This window comes from Thermobia domestica, chromosome 3, assembly GCF_964235325.1.
Source record: "Thermobia domestica chromosome 3, izTheDome1.hap1.1, whole genome shotgun sequence".
Lineage (NCBI taxonomy): Eukaryota > Metazoa > Arthropoda > Insecta > Zygentoma > Lepismatidae > Thermobia > Thermobia domestica.
Window position 1 is genome coordinate 275915596 of NC_137456.1, and position 21299 is coordinate 275936894.

Genomic DNA, 21299 nt, shown 5'->3' on the forward strand with positions numbered 1-21299 from the left:
ACTTTTTCGTGACTTTCGTGACCGATAGACTGTAACCGCCTGGGTGTCAAGTCGTTGTCCGTGGCTCGTGGTACTACCAATAAGTATCTTCCTGATACTTTAACTTACCTGGACAGGACGATGAAGGACCTCTCCAAAAAAGGTTACAAACTATTTCCAAATCGCTCGTCGGTCTCAATAATGAGATGAGCATTAGGCACCGAGAAGTTCGGGTGTCTCGTCTCGAAAACCTCACGGACGATCAGACGGTCATCCAGACCATAACGCACACAAACATCACTCATACAAACAACGAAAACACACTGGATTAAATAACACTATACTTATTTATTAGAACACTATTTTATAAAGAAAGAAAAAAAATAGCGAAGAGGAATGGACACAACACTGAACACTAGATAAATATAATAATTTTCGTCGCTGAAATCACGCTTTGCCCTTTTCGGGCAATATAGCCCTTTATATATATATGATTATAATTCAGATATCACTACAAATGCTTCTCTCACACCATTGCCACACTTGGGGGATTAGCACTGGGGAAAAGTTGTCTGGATCGTCCCACGATGAATCCAGTTGTTACGCTGAACAGTCCTGCAGCGTAAAGGTGAATCTTCAGCAAATAAACGAAAAGAAGGTCTCCACAGTTGAATACTGATATTGGAGGGCGCGTATATAACTTTTTAGCGCACTAGGTTTATGAACCTGGGACTTCACTAGTTGGGGCTAGCCGTAAGAAATCGTCCTTCACCAGCTAAATAGCTTGTGCCCCTTTACAAAAAGTCGTATCTGAAGCTCGACACGACATGCGTGGTTACGGCTTCCAGACCTGGAGTTAAACTCCCTGAGCATCAAAACTCAAGGTGCGGGTTGCAATGATCAACTAAAAGTGTTGGCAGTTCATTTCAAAAATCACTCAGCTAACTCACCTGTATGCACATACAAACAGAATATAGAAAACAATTTATGTTAATTTTAGTCAACTGCCTATAATGCACTAGACACGGCGATAACTTTGGCGTGAGAAAGTACAGATAACGGACTGCAGAACAACGCAGTTGGTGCCACTTTGGTTGCTGGAACATCTGGTCAGCCCGTATTTCTCTAATCTATTATAATGTTTCCATAAGCGATTAAAGAAAGCACTTACTTCAGTTCCCAATAACTATAGAATATATACTGTGCATATAGTAAGTCAGGGAGAAACACTGAAATGGTTAGTCACTAACTGAAATGTCCTCACCAAAAGCAATGTTTTAAATATATATATGAAAAAATGATGAAAGACTTCTTTGTCCAATTGTGTGGGAAAGAAGCAATTCCCACCGAAGAAAGAACTTATATGCGTTGCAGAATAAAGTATAAATCGAAAATAATGACCACTGTCTTTACGAAATATACAGAGTGTCCACAAAAAATCCTTCTATAACCTGGTAACGGTTATAAGACACCCTGTGTACGCGTTGTATAGTATCGTTTTAGCTTTCCTAGGTGTATTGTATAGTACAACATTAGCTCACCTAGGTATGTTTTAGTGTTAGCATTTTAGCACTTTTAAGTACGTTGTACGTGCTGTAAAGTATAATTTTAGTACTTCCTAGGTACGTTATACGTGTTGGTTGATCTGGAGTTTATCGTCTCTTACATTATCAAGCTACATGAGACGTTGACTTACAGCTTAACGTGGGATCCGAACCACATGAGCTCCTCCAAGGAATCAAACCCGAATCTCCACGAATAAAGGCGTGTGTGTTAGCCATGCAATCAACGAGGGACTTCACTTATACGTGTTGTATACTATCATTGTAGCTTTCCTAGATACGTTATATGTGTCAAGCATCATTTTGGTTCGTACAAACATTGTACATGTTGTATAGTACAGGGTGTTTCAAAATGAATATCGAGGTTTTAACGCTTTGAAATATATATTACATTTAACGTACAATTATAAACAATACATCAAATGAAAGAAGAAGAAGAACTCAAACAGTTTCTGCTACAAGTGTTCAATGTGAGCATCATTCGTCAAACGGCATACATCGAGTCGATAGACGAGTTCTTCCCAAACCTTGATCAGCGTGTTTGGAGTAATTGTTGCAACAACTGCTTCATCCTCTTTCTTAAATTCCTCAATCTCCTTAAAATTCTCCACACAGACGTCACTGGAATTGCTAATTCACGACTAGCCTTCCGAATTGATTTCTTAGGGCTACTCGTATGAAAGAATCGCTCACTCGTTCAACACGTTCTTCAGTCACTCTTGGTCGTTCCATACTCTTCTCTTTACACAGACAGCCAATGTTTTCAAAATGATGATACCATCAACGGATGTTATTATCACTTGGTGGATTGCAATTGAACTTAATACGGAAAGCACGTTGCACTGTAACTACAGATTCAGTCTTTGCAAAATGTAAAACACAAAAAGCTTTCTGCTCACTAGTCGCCATCTTTGCGACTAGCGCTTTCTAATGGCAGACAGAGGAAACAGAGCATCCGCATACATGCGTACAAAGCTGTTCGAGTTGCTCTTTCATTTGATGTATTATTTATAATTGTAAGTTAATTGTAATCAATATTACAAAGCCTTAAAACCCCGATATTCATTTTGAAACACCCTGTATCATTTTAACTCTGCTACATATTATCTTATTCCACGTAGGATGTTTCACGATTTGGTAAGATCTTTCTCCATGCTGTACTCTCTTAGTAATTTATTTTTCATTGGTAAATTTCCGTGACTTCTCAAACAAGATAATTGGAAGTTTCAGTTGTTTTCAATGATTTCCCTCGTAATTACGTTGGTGTTCGCTTCTTGAAACAGTGAAAGCTTCACTTTTCTCTTCACTTATACGGAAGACATATTCTGTGCATTTGCCCCAAGCACCTAGTTGTCTTTATTCTTCTTCAGTTTTTTTCCAAGTCCATTGCGTCGTCTGAGAACATATTAAAAGATCTCTATTTTTCTGTTCTTTTACTCTCTCACTATGCCTTACATAACGACATTGAATAGTATAGGAGACAAGAGACAGTTAAAGAACTAGATAACACATTTTTGTATTTTTAATATTTACCCATATACTGACTCTTGACAGATTTATTATGAACCGTTATCCACAATATATTTAAAGGAAAACTCATTCCTCATTCTCAAACAGCGATGATTTGAGAATTTACATGTTCCTATTCCTTATTCGCACATAGTTTCATTAGTAATCCTTTAGAAAAAGAACGAAATCTTAAGTTTCACATCCCACGATTATGCCGGCTAAGCTAAAGGAGACGGTATGATGAAAAATGAATGAAATGGTGGAATGAAGAAAGTGGGTGGGGAAAACGGGAGAACCCCGAGAAAACCCAAGCACACGGTGTTTGTCTACCACAAGGCTTCCTTGGCGCGAACTGGAATCGAATAGTAGTCCTTAAAACTATATCTTCTTGTCAAAACTATTAAAAACCAATGAACTTTTAAAAGAAAGAAATTCGTAGATATAAAGTAAACTAAATAGTAATCAACTTCGTTAGTTCCATGATACAATAAGATTATTACTTTTATATTATTACTTTTAAATGCACCTAACTACATTAACCATATTTGTCAAGAGAGAAGGTATCGGCAAGTACTGCAAATACAGGAGGCATGCAATTTTACTGGTTTCAGGGTGTCTACTCAAATTTCAAAATGAAATTTCGTGACCTTTTCTTTCCCAAACCATAAAATTTAGGAACATTCTGAAGAGCGAATTTGGGTGCGAATTGGGCCAAATTTTCATGCATGCGACACAAACGTGCTTTGCTTGCGATTTGGTAGGGTCTAAAGCCGAAAATAGTCATTTTTGGTGGTGAATTTTGACGTTTTATAGAACAAAATTTTCCAGTCTATACCGTATTTCTCCAGATAAAAAAAAAAAAAAAAAAAAATCGTGACCTAAAAGCTAAATTTCTTGACTTTCATGACCGTTTTCTGATTTCGTGACTTTTTCATAATTTTCGTGACTGATAAGACACCCTGTGGTTTGATTTTAGTTGGTTATTATCTATCACCTTTTTCAAAGCAATCAGAAAGGATGAATCTGGATTTAAATTAATGGAAGGCAAATAATAATAAGAAATTTGTCTCGTGTAGCGTGCTCCGTTTCAACTCCATACTAGTTGAGTTTCGAAATAAAACACAAGACTTAACTATATTAACACAACTTCCTTTTCATCTAGGAAAGAAAACAATTTCCTATATTTATATTTACTTTCTATTAACTTAAAACACAAAATCATTGATATTTTTATAAAAAGGCCTTGTGTCCATCTTAAACACAAGTCTGAAGAAGGAAGTGATATACTTCCGAAACTGTTACATTTCTCGTTAATTTATAATAAAGAATACAGACAGCCTTGTAAGAAAGTTATGTTTAATTTATACAAAATCATTATTTTTACTGGCTTTGAATAAGGGACGGGTTGTGATTCGTTGAAATTGTAAGCAGCAAAATTAAGAAGAGAACCCTTGAATGTTGATGACCTACTTACTTATTTTAAAATCTATATTCTTTCCTTGGTGTAACTAACTATACTATTACCTTGCTATCACGGAGCACTCTATATGCCAGCCAGGTCTTCCCTTTCTAGTTCCCCAAGGGCTTTCCCACCAGGGCTCACCTGGTTTTGCTCCTTTCCACAAAGCAAAATCAGATGGTGAACGTTTCTCCGGTCTTTTTGACGCAGATTCCTCTTGTACTTGGAACGAAAATTTACCATACTCAGGATACTGCATGGTATCGAAATACACAGAACCTGAAAATACAAATGATGACAATCGCTACAAAACACCGTAACCAGTTTTATTTCATCTTATCACAATACAGAAACAAAATGGACATTGCATCATTTGTTCCATTTGTTAGATAATTATCAAGGGGGTCTACGCGATGACTCACACCAGTGTTCGTAGTTCGAGGGAAATTTCTCTAATCTTCGAAAATTTTGTACGTCAATTTAGCAAGGGAAAACGGGATTCTTTTCGATAGAAAGCGAAAATCCAGGGAAATTTTGCGTAGACTAGTTGATCAATATAAATGTTTAAATCTTCGGAAATGAACAAACACAATAGAAATAATAGTGTGTGTGTTCAAAATAGCATAATCTGTACTCATTCTTGGCTAGGTGTATTTATGTGTTTTTTTTTTCTTTCTTTCTTTTCTTTCTTTTTTTGTAAAAATATAAGGAAGAAGTAAAAGAAACAGAAGCAAAAAACAAATGAACAAAACAGATGTGGTTGGCACTTCATTTAATATAGCTAAATTAATCTTATCACACAACTTTTGTCATAGGAGTTGGATACACGACAAAATAGGGAAAATTTGATAACAAAATGAAACATTTTGTGTCAATCAAAGGAACTTTTTTTTTAAAGGAAATCTACGAACATTGACTCACGCACTGGTGCACTTCCCGCCCAATTTATAGTTCACAACTGGCCAAATAGTTGATCACCGCTGAGTATCGGGCAGATCACGAAACTTTTTACAAAAAGTTGTACCCGAAAAGCAATCTTACACACCAATTGTGAAATAATACACGACAGATAAAACTTGATGAATTCAGTTTCTGTTTTTCAACTTACTTTGCCTCAGTGGCAACTCTTGAAGGAAATCGCATCAATACAAATATATACAAATTTACGGAAGAAAACTTATATAATGTCCTGATTGTTGCATACACCATTTAGGACACTAAGTAAGTTTTCTTTCTTCAGTTGCAGCGATAACATTTTAATTTTTCTCTTACCGCCTTAAGAACCGCCAATGATCCAAGGTAGATGGAGAAAGAAGACGATTCAGAAACAGAATTCAACTGTTTATTTCTGTCTATGTTTAAGTATTGTTGTGACAGACAAAGGCAGTTTAGAAGGCAATTACTCCACTTTGCATGAAAAGAAATACAACTCCAACTTCCTGCTTAATAGTGAATTAACACTAGAACGTCCGCAGATGAACAAATTGTCCTTTTCGATTTTCTTTTGTTTACTAAACCGTTAACGTTGAGCCCAGGTTGCATTCCTTTCGTAACTTTTCATTCTTTGAGCTAAACGATATTCTCACAGAAAATTATGTTTGTATTCCTCAAGAGTTTCTAGAAAAACAACAGTTTACCTCAAACATACAACAGTGGGCAATCTGTCTAAAATAATGAAGCTTTGATTTAGTGTTACAGGAAGTATCTTTTACTTCAATTTTTACATCTTGGCATTTTTCTTGCAATGCAGTAACTTTTTCTACTTTTGTAATAATATATGCCTACAAGCAATTAAAAATTAGTATTGATCATAGCTTAATATATATAAACTTACAAATAAATAAGCAGCCTACGAATAATATTTACACTAGAGTTAACAGCGCCAAAGATATGTCTAATAGTTTCTTGTATTTTCATAGTTCTGTTCATTGCGCAGCATGCTGCAATATGCTTAAGAGTGAAATCTCTGTAGTACCTGTGTGTTTATTGAATGTGTAGTGACATCATCCACCGAAACTTTCCCCCACCCAACTACCCTCTTGTCTGTTTTAATTTCAAGTGTGTATTACAATGGCTCAAGTTTCTCATTTCCCTGTGGTACGACGTAATGGTCGCCCTGCTTTCTCTAGGTCTACAGTAAGATATTTTCGTTTCGATAGTTGTATATATTCACGTTTTATTGAGCACAATGCTCAATATAATAATGTTGTTGACGATTATTTGATGGAAGCTATTTGTTTAATAGTCAGTCGCTATAACAAATGGTATATGGTAGAATTTGTTAAGAAAGACTTTAACTCTGGAACTTTATAACAGTTGGACATTAAAACAGATTTTTTGTCTCTGTTTCGCGCTTAACCTCACACAGCTCTCTTTTTCAAACAGCTACTTTTTCTTGCCATGAAAACAAAAGGGTAACCGTTATACAGTTACAGTTTTTTTTCTTTCTTTCTTTTTCTTTTTTTTTCCGATATGAAAGGACACAAGACAGGTTAGATAATCTCCTACAGTTTTGAAGTCATGGATTCAAGTTTTTTACTCTTGATTTGATTTTTCAAGCCAAATTACTTAATGGTATTCCTGGTAGTCCCAAGTAAATTCTCGCCAAAACCATATTACATTAATACATCTCCTTAACAGCCTCCGAATCCTGTATCCATAAAAAGTGGCTGATATGACTAGAGGCTCGAATAGATTAGCTAAAGGAAAATCCGTATCTAGTGTGTGGTGAAGGAGCCTTTCTGTATCACTTAGGGCGTGGTGTATGAGCCTAAAATACCTTCGAGAATAACGTGGATCAGGTGCACGGATGACATTGTAAATACACATTTGTGAAGAGGTATTTTTCATATTCGTTTTGCATAAAAGATATCGTCATTTGCCATATATCTGGATAAATTGTTTTATCGCTATTTGTGAAGCAATTTTACAAGTGTAATGGAAATTAGTTAACAATATATGGTTTGGGTATAGCTGATCATTTTATAATATATTGATGTGATCGTAAAAGGGTATTATTAAGATTTTAAATTGAGTCTCCATAGAATCATTTGTCGATTCTATCCGGTTGTTGAAAAAATTATGACGCGGATAAAGATCGGTCCTTCTACGAACAAGGAATCCTGGCGCAAAGTTATTGAGCAAAATGGGCAATGTATCACTGATTGAAATGTATTTTTGTGCCATGAAATACATGTTGTAAACCGTAGACCAAATGCATCATGACTTTTCCGACAACCTAATACGTTTACAGTGACTGAAGATAAACTTATACAAAGTAGCCCAGTAAGGGCCTTCATTTAGCTACTCATTTCTTAAAATAACCCAAATATGGAATTACAAAAATCCCATTTGAACATATTCCTCCACGGAATTGTCCCCAAATACCTGATCTATTCAACGACTTGATATGGCTGCAAACGAGTCCTTTTAATGTCATACACAAATAACCGCGAACAAGGTACTTCGATACCTATATTTTTCTTCAACAATGGACGAGCAGTTATTGCTACGTGCGTGCGTACAACATGCCTGTATCGGCGCAGGTCAATAATCACACTAAGCCCCATCGTTTTCCGGCGCGTTAGTCACTGCGTTCACTCTGTGAGCACTTCATCAAATTGGATGACAAGAACATTTTGGTTACCTTGCATTTTAAGTTTGTAAAGCATTTAATTTAACGCTATTTTATTACAACATTCGCAATATTTGTAACTTAAATGACCATAAGAAACAGCATAATTTAGAATGTATATGTTCTTGGCTGGTTGTAAAGCAGATCTAAATTATTTAAATGTTGCTTTTATAATTTTGCAATACCTCAACCCTTCCGACAATAAAATAATAATAATAATAAAAAGGTCAATGCCGTTGTTAACGAAAAAGCTTAGCGCAAAGAGAACAAGTAATGTAAAACGAGAGGAATATTTAGTAGCGAAACATGTAGCGTCTGTGAAGTTTGTTGAACCTAAATTTTAAAAGTTCATTACAAGTGCTCACGCTTCCTTGCTATCTCTTTACGCCCCTCCCTTTCAAGGAACACGGCCCCCAGTTTGAGAACCGCTCATTTAAACCTTATTATTTTCGAATTTGATTAATTATCATTCAACATTAGTGATCTAATATGTACTTCTCTGTTTAAAAGATGTAATTTGTGTATTGAAAATGAGGTAGAATATCGAACACCTGGTTTAAGTAACCAATCTTAACCCAAGATTTGTATACGTTTCTGATGACACGTTGTTGGTATACGTATGAGTGCCGCGCTCACATCTGTTTTCCTTTTATCTTTTGCATTGTTGTTAGCTTTTGTGAATCATGGTATATACAGAAAGATATGAGAAACATTAACAATGCAAAAAAAGCGTATTTTAACAATATTACTTTATTTTATAATGTTTTAATTATGAGAAATGGTGTTACCCTATCCTTAGAATCTCAAAAAAGTCACTTAATTTTTCAAATACTGTTATATCAAGTTGAGTTGAGTTGATTTTGAGTTTAACGCCCCGTTCAGCAGCGAGGCTATATGAGACGTGGACCTACTGATTAACGTGTGGAATCCGAACCACATGAGCTCCCGCACATGAATTGAACCCGGGTCTCCCACGCCAAAGGCGCGTACGCTAACCGCTTAGCCACGAAACTGTTATATCAACTTAGAAGCTCATATTCACTCAAAAAAAAAAAAAAAAAAATTACTCAACATAACGTATGGTAGTCCAACATTTTTGTCTGATAAAACCAAATAATTGTTTCTGTCATTAAATATAATCAGGTTCATATTTAAAGACATGCAATTTTTAGATGTTACGAACTTAAGTAGTTTTAATGTTACAGAAACTATTACTTGTGTTATATTGATCAAATGGTTTTGTCTGTGTCAAGAGACATCTTTGTAGTTAAACACAGTGAATATATAAATAACGCTAACAAATGATTTGTTGCTACATAGAAGAAATCAGAGTAATTACTCATTGAGGCGCAATTTCATAAAGTGATCTTAGTTTAGGCACAGTACGTAAACCCATTGAAAATGATACGTTATGCTTCACTGACCCCATGTAGCCATGCTAGGAATTCCTTTTGATTACTCATATCACACGAAAGTGCAAAATTACACAAGTGTAAAAAGAATAACAAACTGTGTCTAGAAAAAATATTATCTCCGTTGGTATACGTATGAGCGTTACGCTCCATTCACGACATGTTATTTTTTAACAATGTTGGAACTTTTAACTGACCAGGTTGCGCCACCACAGTAGCTATAACCCTTGACTACAGAAAGTACAAAAGTCAGCTACAAATAATTTCACAATACTGTTGCTAGTAATATATGAGAAATGAACGAGCGCTCCCGCAAGTGAGCGCCGCGCTCACACGTATACCAATCCAGGGTTAATGTTATGATAAAACTTGTATGATTTCATAATTGATAAATAATTAATTTCAAATCTATTTCTGTGAAATGACTTATGTTGTATTACTGAGATGGAAATTAATTAATTATGGAATTCATCGGTTATACACTACTACTCTCATAGTGAAAAGAACTTTGTCACATTACTACACTCATCTTACCATCACTTGTGACGTACCCAAAGCCTGCATCTATAATTTTCTGGATAAAGCTGATAATACTGGGAATATAGTCGCTGACCCTCGCTGATACGGTGGGTAAACTTACACCTAGATCCTGCATGTCTCGAAAAAATTCTGCTTCATACTGACTAGCTACCTTTTTAGTGTCTACTCCAAGCTGAAAAATAAGTACTTTCAATGTAAAATAGACATAACCAAGGTGAAACATATACATCACTGATTCTTCCTGTATAATTTAACAGTTTAAGCAAACGCTTGCAAATTGATACTGTATCATCGAATCTTTGTCGTCCGGACATTCTCTAATCAGATCGAGTGGCAGCAGCGAAGCGTGCCAAAAAATTGTAGTGAAACAGTATAATTATATACACATATTTTGTTGGATAGCTTGGGACTATAGTCCTCTTTATGCTTCAAATTTATACTAGATAAAATTATAAATTATACTAGATATGTGGAAATGACACATCGGTGAGTCTCGTTCTTCCTTGAAAGTGTCCTGAGATTTCGATAAAACACTAAAAGTAATGATTATATGTCAGAATTTGAAAACGTAGATTAAAAATTTAGATTAAATATATAATTATTGTATATCGTTTCTAAGCAGAAAGACACCTAACCGTAAAGTGCATTTGATTTGATAATCGGTTTATAGAATACGAAAACAATGAACACACATTGCTTCAGAAAGGAATCCATGCACAACTAGAGAATATATAACTGTTTTTAAATAGAATGTTTATATAATCAATAGGCAAAGCTTTTACCTGAAGTTAGATTTTAGATTGATCAACTATTAAGTGGCCAAATACTTAATGCGACCGATCTCCTCTACCACTGAGCCGGTGAACCTTTCACTGATTTTTTTTTAATTAACCAAAAGTATTTCGTTTATGCACCGACTTATTTCACAAATTCGTGTATTTACTCAGATGAATAGGAACATTGGAAAGCAAACAGGCCTGTTTTTTTTTTCTTTTTCTTTTTTTTTTTTTTTTTAATACAGTAAAACTTGTAGTAATTGACAAATAACAGTGCCAAATTGTCACCTAATAACCCTGTGTTCTGTTTATACATATGAATACTTTACAGAGAAATATTAAATATTTATGACAATTCAAAAATTTCATAGATTGTTCCACGCACAGGTTAACCACCGTTACAAACTCAGTGTTAATATTTGAAGGTTACGACATAAGACGACGCTGTGGTGCAGCATGAATGCATAAAGAGTTTTTTCTAGTTTTTAGCAGCCTTCATTCACAAACAGTTTACTACTCAATTTAATCATTACATTTAAAAAATTCAAAGAACTGTACAAAATTTCACAGTTTTCAGGTATTTCGGAATTGTTTTTTCAACAAGATTCCAAGTAATGATGTTCTTTTTCTCTTTAGAGGATCTACAATGGATTTAGCATAGGAGTTCAAGTTACTGATGAAAATACTAGAGACTACTGAAATTATGTAATGAAGATTTATTTTCTGTATGGATACGAGGTTAGCACTATTATTATTTACAAATAAGTTTCCTGTAGCATCCATTAACAGATATATACATATGTATTAATCCAATGTTCTCGGGATTGCTGCCAGAGAGAATGTTGCTGAATAGTTCTGAAGATGTTACCGCTGTATGGTAACGAAAGCTCAGCACAGCAACATTCTCTCTGGCAGTAATCCCGAGAACACTGGATTACTAGAAGACGCCCGCAGAACTTCAAGATCATCATATACATATGTACTTTAATGAAAAAATCTATTTTAACAGAAAATAAGAGACACACGTCCTTTAGGTTATTATTTTTTGTTAAAATCTTCGAAATGATCTTTTATAAATCTAAATATCAATTCGTTGACTCTACTACATTAAATACACCAACAACTAATTCTGATATCTTCTCTTATATATATATTCTTAATCTGAGCAACTCTATTTCCATGTCCTTACATAACTCACATTATTATCATCGTAAATCCTCTTAAATCATCTTTCTTCATATATTTATAATCTTTTGAATCCTCAACATCTATATTCTCAATCTCATTAATCTATATCTTGATTCTCTTTATTAGCACATACTCGTGCCCATTTTACCTTACCAACGGCTAGTGTCACATACTTGAACACTTTGAACCTATGTTCTTCTTATCCTGTAACATTTTTTTATCGTGGATTTTTAATTAACAAATTATTTTTTAACCCTCAATAAAAGTAAAGTAAAAATATATTGAAGGACGTCCAGTACAGGACCTATACTAACTTGACAGCTTCTGACAATTATTTTGTACAGATACCTACAAGGTAATCTTTTGAATCCGCAACGGCTATGAAAGTCCTTCCATGTCCTTCACTTCTAAATGACTGATAAAAAAGCTTCTCAGTCTCATTTATAAGGAATTGGAGCACGATCTCCTCACCTGTTTGAACCTCTGGAATGGTCTTGACGGAGTCTCGATCTCTTCCTAGTGGCAATATGTAATGGAATATTATTTAGATCTGAGTGTCCAAGACACAGTACTAGATCACTGATCAGTTTGAAGATGCTGTTCATGTTCCATTTGCAAATATTCAAAATGTTATCTCCATAAAATCTTGCACCGGAAAGGGAGATAATTATTTCATAGAGAAGACGGTGCAAATCAAACTGGCATTGTGAACAGGTTGCTTGACAGGTGTTCCACACTTCTGTCATATATGTTCCACGGAACGCAAGAAGATTTTTCGATTATTCAACACTTTCTCTGTATATTTAGTATGAAGATTCTATGTTATTTTAAAAAAATAAAAATGTAATATTTGTCCATATTGCGTGTAAAAGTACTCATTGTACACATACAGAGAAACAAAACAATGAAGGGTGTCTCTCCAAAATATCCGTCATAAACTGTTTGATTAGTTAGAATTTACAAAATACCAGAAAAACTATCATTCAACAGTAATTCAATGAAAGATCATTTACTTCCCAGCAGGAGACAGAATTCAAATCCACACAAGTCTAGCAAACCAAATTTTGTGTTTCTCCCAACGCTGTTACATACACAAAACTTACTCGGTGGAAAGATAAAAAACAGCTACAAGACTAATTAAAAATTTTGCATAGAAAACACACTATCACACTATGGTATACTAAATTTTTACCTTATTTATCCAAACTATTATACTGTTATTAAAACATTGATAAAAAAAATAGTAAAATCATTAAGCCTCACCTCATGAGCTTTGTCAATTATTTTGTCATCAATGTCCGTAATTCCCATCACCATGACTACATTTATACCAAAGAAATTGGTCAAAATCTTTCGGATAATATCGAACTTCATATAACAGCTGTAACAGAAAAAGCGAGAAACACTTCATATCAACATGTTAAATAACGAAATTACGGATCATATATTTGATATAATTCCAACTTATAAAATCAATATCTGAAAGCTTGAGTTGGATATTGCCTCAAGTCCATTTTTTACATTTTACAGGAGTGCGAATTTTCTGTTGCAAGAAATCAACATGTATTACAGCAATGCTACCTAGTACTTGTGAAAGGGCTGTCATAAGCAATAAATTTGGCAGATAAAATTAAGTTTGAAAATTTTTACTATATTTGGAGATATACATAGAAAAGTGTCAAATTTGCACAAAAAATTAGGCTTTACCCAAGAAAACAGTAGGAAATTGCATGGACATAAGGCTTTGTCCAAATAAGGGCAAAGAGTTCAAAACTCAAAATACATCACATGGGGCGCTTTTCCTAAATGGCATGTAGAAAAGCAAACTTTACATTGGAAAGATGTGTCTTTTCCCAAAAACTCAAACATGAGTTTCATACCTTTCAACTTCCATATGTGGCTTCATCCAAATAAGCTTCTGTTTTATTTGTTATATTGGCCTCGTAACATGTACATGAGGCTTTCTCCACTGTCTGTTTTCTTATTTGGATAAGGTCTCATCCTTAACATCAGCTTTTTTCCATAGATGAGGCCCTTCCCAAAGGTCCCAAAAATGCAAAAAAAAAAAAAAGTCATTTTCGCTAATTTTGGACATGAGGCCTTATCCAACTCAACCCTTCAATTAGTTTCGCTTAATAGTGTTCTATAAAAGCTCATTAAAAATCTTGTTACTTACAGAAAAATATAATGATTTAAAAGAATTTACATTTAACTATATAAAGTTCATAAAAAGTTCTACTCTATCAATAATAGTTATCGTTCACAAATTTACATATTGTCTGTGATTTCAATTAAATCAGTTTTCAGATAAGAAGTTACCTAAGCAGTAGCCAATGGTAAGTGATTTTTAACGTTGTGTTGCCAAATTGTGGACTTCCTTTCTTCCCTTAGTATTATGACACGCATTGATGGTATTATCCATAATGTCATAAAACTTATTCAAGAAAGTTTACAATTTTCATCCTGCATACTAGAAATGTAAGCATTAACAATTCCCTAACGTCATTCATGCATCCATAAAGTTTATATGAAATTCCAGTTTTGAAATAAAGTCAGCAGATTCCTAATACTTTGAAGAAACTAAGTAACTTCGGCAAATTACATACAATTTAATGCACTTCTCACAAAACATAAATGAAAATCATTGCTGAACTGACTTCTATTTCAATTTGTGGAAATTCAATTCAATTCATTATCCACAAAACAAATACCTAAGTCACCGTATTAACTTCGTTGTGGCATCTCTTGCTAAAAATGTGTAAAAGTAGTTATGTATTATACACTAAAAAACGTATAAAACTATGATGTTGTAAATATAATCTTTAATGTACTATGTAGCAGTTCTGGAGCTTGAATGCCTTAGCCAGATCACGCTCAAATAAGTTTAACACATAACACTTTAGTAAGCAACCTGAACAAAGCAATAGGGCTATCCAAAATAACGTTGACCTTTAACGTTGACCAGCAATACAGTACATTAGATGGTTAACTTCGTACGGTACTAAACGCCCCAGCTGGTATTTGTACGCAGTAGAGAAACAGAAGTGGTTTGAGATAGATGGGGTGCTGTATCCTTATAGATAAAAGTATGCTCGGTGCACTATGCGAAAAACACACATCAACCTACGTGCGTGGACACTATAAACTAGAATTGCAATTGATTGCGCGTTAAGGCGGGGAGAAGCAAAAGGCCCGCGTTCTAGAGAGTTAGTCGGAAATAGGCAGATTTGCTAAGATGGGTGTGTATTTATTTCAACATTTCATAACTGTTATCATGATTGAAAATAAGGGTTAAGTTCCAAAGTTTGTCGTTCGTTTCGCAAAATTTGGAAAATTTACCAGTAAGAATGGGCAATTTGCTCGTTTGTGTGCTCGATAATACATAAGAAGAGCAGAAGTCGTGTTTATTATTATTATTATTTTTATAAGCGGTTATAAACATGAACTATTTGGCAAGCGGAGGAAACAACTTCGTGCAAGGTTGGATTGTGGGAAGTGGGCAAATGTTTTGTGAACATGGCTGCAGGTGTACAGAGATCCTTCATTAGTAGGGTTAAGTTCCAAAGTTGGACGTCCGTTTCCAGCAAAATTTTGAAAATTTACAGAGAAGATATGGATAATTTGATCGTTTGGGTGCTTGATAATATATAAGGGTCTCGAAAAATCTGTTTTATTTGTTATATATAAGCGGTTATAAACATGGGACTATACGGCGAGCGAAGGGAACTACTTGGCGCAAGGTAACCGAACAGTTGCATTGTGGGAAAGTAACGAGCATTTATGTTATCAACATGGCGGATGTACAAGGGCTGTGAACAAACAGTTCTAACATTTGTGAAGCAATACGTTGATAACGAGTAAAATCTTTTAAAAGTTTGTGAAGAACACGGATTAATGAACCTAATAACAAATTGCAGAAAATGTGGAAAGGAGATAACAGCGAAAAAATAAAAAACGTGGCGAAAGCGGACGTCCAACTTCGGAATAAATGCCCTAAGCTAAGCCAACCCTACAATATCGTATTATACCTTTTCAAGCTGTCCTAAAAATTGATGACTTTTAAATTTTCGTAGCTTATATTACGCTTTTTGTCGAAAACCAGGCGGATGACCAACTTCGGAATAAATACCAAAAGTAGTGCCATGTTAGAGTCTGTAAATAAATTACAAACTGGAGCAGGTTTTGTACGAAGTTAACTACATTAGCTTTCATATTATAAAATTCGGAACATATAATTATGTAACGTACCATGCATGTCCGATATGAGCAGAATCATACACAGTTGGGCCACAAATATACCATGATGCGTAATTGGAATTTCTCAAAATAAAAGGTACTTGAGTTTTCGTTAAGCTATTGTAAATTCTTAGACCTGTGTCGTAACCAGTAGGCAGATTCCAACGTTCCTTGCGCTTTTGATAGCATGTTGTAGGTGTTCGCATTAGGTTTTCTGTACGCACGAACGTCTGTGAACAGCTTGAAGTTCGCGTTAGTAACTTGCACTTATAATAAATTCTCCCGAAATTCATTGTAAATTAAGTACGCAAGGACATTTACAACTTTAGTCAGTTACGGTGTCTATCCATGAATTACACACATTATCATGTAATATCTCTGTGTACTTAAATCGAAGTGTAAACATACATTTATATAACCTTGCACTACCAACAGTTTATTTTTGCGAAACACCACAATTATTAAATATATTGGCAACTATTAATTATTATGTATGGCAATTTATGCTTATTCATTTTGAGTACAGTAATCAGAATAAATTACGCTTGAAATAAAATTAAAAAATCTAAGTATCACATAACTTGCACTTATAAACACTACAAGCATGGATAGCCGGAAAGTTGAATAGACAGCTTCTGACATCTGGCGAGGGTTTTCAAAATATTGAACAGAAAAGATTCAAGTAGTTCCTCTCCAACACAACAGATGGTAGAAAAAGCCTAAGTTGTCTTATAAAATAGATCATCCGATGAAGCCGAAAAACAATCAGGCATTGCTAAACTTGATTGGCTTTTCTTTTTCTGCCATTAATGTTCGCTCAAAACATTAGGTTCTCCGTATGTGAACGTGTATTGTTTAGTGTGTTTATTTTTATTTAAATCTTCGTTTTAACGTTCAAAATGGTTATACATGTACAGCTTATTGGCTTGTGTTCATTACCTTCAATGGGGCTTGCGTCCCTACTCCGATGAGGTTCGCGCTTACTCGAGCTCGGACTTATATCCTCCAATGAGGATTGGACTCACTAGCCTCTTTGGAGCTTACGATAACTAGCCCTACTTTCGTCGGGATAGGCCTACGCTCAATGGCGGATCTAGAAGGTAAAAACCGGATGGCCAGCCAGAACCCAGACAATCAAGGTAGGGTGAATGTGCCACTAGTCAGCCCCTCACCAGTAGTCGGCCACTTACGCATTTTCGAAACAAAAATAAGAAAACGTTACGTTTTGACCCTTATCAATATGAAGCTTGTCTTTTAGACATTCATCCTCTACACAGCCGATCACATGTCACACCGAAATGTCACCTAGTGTCGCAGCAATAGGTGGACAAAGAAGACACTATGTTGTAATGCGTGAATCTGCTACGTAAAAAATAACAGACAAGATTTTTTGTTACAAGTGTGTATTTGTTATCTAATGTAAAAATAATAAATATTCTTTTTATTTTTTAATTTGTATATATTAAGGAAATGAAAACAGATTTTTTTTTGTAGATTTTGAGCATTTCGTTTGTATAGGGGGGGCCGAGTACTGGAATTGAAAAATGAGTGATTTTCTAATAGTCAGCCCCCGGGGCTGAGTACTGGAATTATCGCATATGTGTGCAATTTCGTCCATCACATGCCCAGACCAAGTATTCACTTCCCTTCTGTTAATAACATACAGCATGACTCACAAACCTTTGTTTTTCCAGTAGTCAGCCCCGGTAAAAAATGCAAAGGCCGAGTACTGGTGCCTCGAAAGCCAAAAGTCAGCCCTGTTGGTAATTTTACTGCAATTTTAAATATCAATATCCAAATTTGCAAAAAACCAGGTTCCCACTTACTCATTTCATGGAAGTAAATATAAATGAATGAAAAAGGAAGAAAAATGGAAGTTAAGAAATGAAAACGGTGGTCAATTCACCAGTACTTAGAAGAGTCTCTCTACAATGCACTGAGGGCTGTAGAAAATGGAATGACTATACGTGAAGCTAGTAGAACATTCAATGTTTCTCGAAACACACTAAAATAGCCAAAGTTGGATTTGGGCAAAATAAAATGGATATATTGAATACAGTAGTAGTATTGGCTGCACTTTGCCGAACTTTTTGGCCCCTGGGTCCCTGCCTCAGGACCCATGGTCCCTGGCTGGAGTCAATGACCTAGGGGTACATAGGACCACCCCCTCTAAATTTTGGCAGGGGTACCTTGGCCCACCCCCTAAATTTTGGCAGGGGTACATAGGACCACCCCCCTTAAATTTTGGAAATTGCCAAATCTAAAAATTTGGTATAGTAGCCTAGGACCATAGTATGTACCTCTATTAGTATTGGGTGTCTATGTCGTTCCCTTTCATGAGTAAAAAATTGCCAAAAATTCAAATTTCGGAGGTTTTTGACCTAATTTATCCCCTTTGATGAGGTGTAGTAGTAGTCCCCGACGTATATGCAGCCGAGTCAGCAAAAATTTCTCGATTCTGATTGGCTGAGAGAGGTCACGTGACGTTAGGCCCCGCCCACGCGGGAAATTCAAATTTCCAGGTCACGTGGTATGACGTCATGAGACACCCTGCGGGGAAATCCCTCATTCTCTTTTATGACCGGGATTTTTGAAATTTGTTCCCTTTTACGGGTAAGATGTGTGATTCTGATTGGTTGAGAGATATCACGTGATTTTAGACCCTGCGATATTTGAAATTCGTTCCCTTTTACGGGTAAGATGTGTGATTCTGATTGGTTGACAGATATCACATGATTTTAGACCCTGCGATATTTGAAATTCGTTCCCTTTTACGGGTAAGATGAATCCTTTGGTACCACGATGCTGATTGGCTGATAGAGGTCACGTGATCTTAGGCTCAGGGATTTTTTAAAATTCGTTTCCTTTTTATGGGTAAGATGAGTGGTTTGGTACCTTGAATTTGATTGGTTGATAGCGTTCACATGATCTTAGACCCTGGGATTTTGAAATTTGGGTATCCTCTTTGATGAGTACTTTGGTACTACGATACTGATTGGCTGATAGAGGTTACATGATCTTAGACCCGCTACACGGTGAACAGGTCACATGGTATGACGTCATGTTTTACCCTTGCGGGGAAATCCATCACTAATTCGTTTCCTTTTACGGGTAAGATAAGTGCTTTGGTACCTTGATTCTGATTGGATGATAGAGATCACGTGATTTTAGGTCCTAGGATTTTTGAAATTAGGGTGTCCTTTCTGATGTATACTTTGGTATCTCGATTCTGATTGGTTGATAGAGGTCACATGATTTTAGACCCGCCACACGATGAACAGATTACATGGGAAAACCCCTTACTTATTTGTTTTATTTTATGTGTAAGATGCGTGTTTTGGTACCTCAATTTTGATTGGTGGATAGAAGTCACATGATCTTACCCCCCCCAGTCCATGAGGGAAATACAGAGCGATATGACGGCGATCCATCCTAGACCGTGATTTTTTTTTTTAATGGTTATGCGTAAAGTTCCCATGAAGGGTTCAACCTCCTCCTTAAATAACCCTTTTTTTTGGTATCATGATATTGTACTGAAGTTTACCTTAAATATTATCGTTCTCTTTGGCAGATAAGATGATTACCAGCTTTCTTACCTTGATGGAGATCCTGTCCTTGAATTAGTAGTCTATGTCTCTGGAAGTAACAATGGTGAAAGAGAGGTGTCGCTTGTAGATTTCTTATAACACATTGTTGTGAGTTTCAGCGATTTTTAAACGCTCAGTAAGCGCTTCATTAATGGAAACAGCGTTGCCAGATTTTTTCTACCTAAACTGCTCCGATTCTTTTCGAAACGGTTCCGCAGAGTGCAAGAAATTTTAAACTAAAATTTTTTTCGAACTAAAAAATTTCAAAACTAAAAAATTTTCAAACAAAAAATTTTCGAACTAAAAATTTTGAAACAAAAAAGTTTCAAACAAAAAATTTTCGAACCCAAAAAAAAATTTCGAACTAAAAAAAAAATTGAAACAAAATTTTGTCGAACTAAAACATTTTTTAAAAACAAAAGTTTCGAACTAAAGATGTAAATCACATCTAAAAATTTTCAAATCAAACTTTTTATCGAACTAAACTTTTAAAATTTTCGAACTAGAAATTTAAACCAAGTTTTAGAAAAATCCTAAGAAATGTTTTTTCAGGAATCGAACTCAGGTCTTTCAAACCAAAGATGTGTATGCTAACCGCTTAAATGAATTCGGTTTTAATCGATCTTGGTGGGTTTCGAACCATGGTCCTTGAAAAGGATACACATATACTTTAAGAAAATAAATCTGACAGTGTAACACTTCTCAAATCAAACTTTTTATCGAACTAAACTTTTAAAATTTTCGAACTAGAAATTTAAACCAAGTTTAAGAAAAAATCCTAAGAAATGTTTCTCCAGGAATTGAACTCAGGTCTTTCAAACCAAAGATGTGTATCCTAACCGCTTAGCTATGAATGAATTCGGTTTTTAATCGATCTTGGTGGGTTTCGAACCGTGGTCCTTGAAAAGGATACACTTATACTTTAAGAAAATAAATCTGACAGTGTAACGCTTCCGTTCGTGGATTAAAATAAAATGCTGATAGACTTCTTTGTGTGACGACATAGAAGCACATATGATTGAAAAAATGCAAACGTCAGCGGATCGCATTACTTTTTGTTTTACTACGAACGTGTCAGCATGATTCATGAAAAAAGCAAACATTGACATTCACGTATGGAATATGAGGAAAATGAAATGTCGTCACAGTTACGACAAGTAGTGACATGTAGAAATCATTTGGGATCGGAATTGCGATACTATTGAGAAACGTGAATGGCGTCACGATCGATTGTTACACATCGTTTTGGTTCGTGATTCATGACAAAAGCAGCGAGCGTTTTGATTGGTTCGTTGTGATGTCATTTTATAAATTTCCTCGTTTCTGATTGGCTGACGGTGACATCGTTTTCACAACGACCTAAATAAAAATCTAAATTTCATTTTTCAAATCCTACACCGCTCTCAACTATCGTGTG

General features: G+C 35.3%; 1 protein-coding gene and 1 long non-coding RNA gene across 4 annotated transcripts in view; one reads left to right on the forward strand and one right to left on the reverse strand.

Moving 5' to 3' along the window:
• CysRS-m (cysteine--tRNA ligase-like protein, mitochondrial) overlaps positions 1-17360 on the reverse strand; it is a 52493-nt gene extending 35133 nt beyond the window's left edge. The window contains exons 1-4 of one of the 3 annotated variants that reach the window (XM_081752424.1): positions 17235-17360; positions 13323-13440; positions 10090-10267; positions 4575-4788 (exon numbers count right to left, since the gene is read on the reverse strand). In XM_081752424.1, the coding sequence (XP_081608550.1) occupies positions 4575-4788; positions 10090-10267; positions 13323-13433 (503 nt within the window). In that variant the 5' untranslated portion in view covers positions 13434-13440; positions 17235-17360. Of the gene's footprint in view, positions 1-4574; positions 4789-10089; positions 10268-13322; positions 13441-16307; positions 16960-17234 lie in introns of those variants that run through there. The other 2 variants (XM_081752423.1, XM_081752425.1) reach the window with 2 other exon arrangements.
• Positions 1-21299, forward strand: part of LOC145681073 (uncharacterized) — a 179855-nt gene that overhangs the window by 43558 nt on the left and 114998 nt on the right. The window lies entirely within an intron of this gene.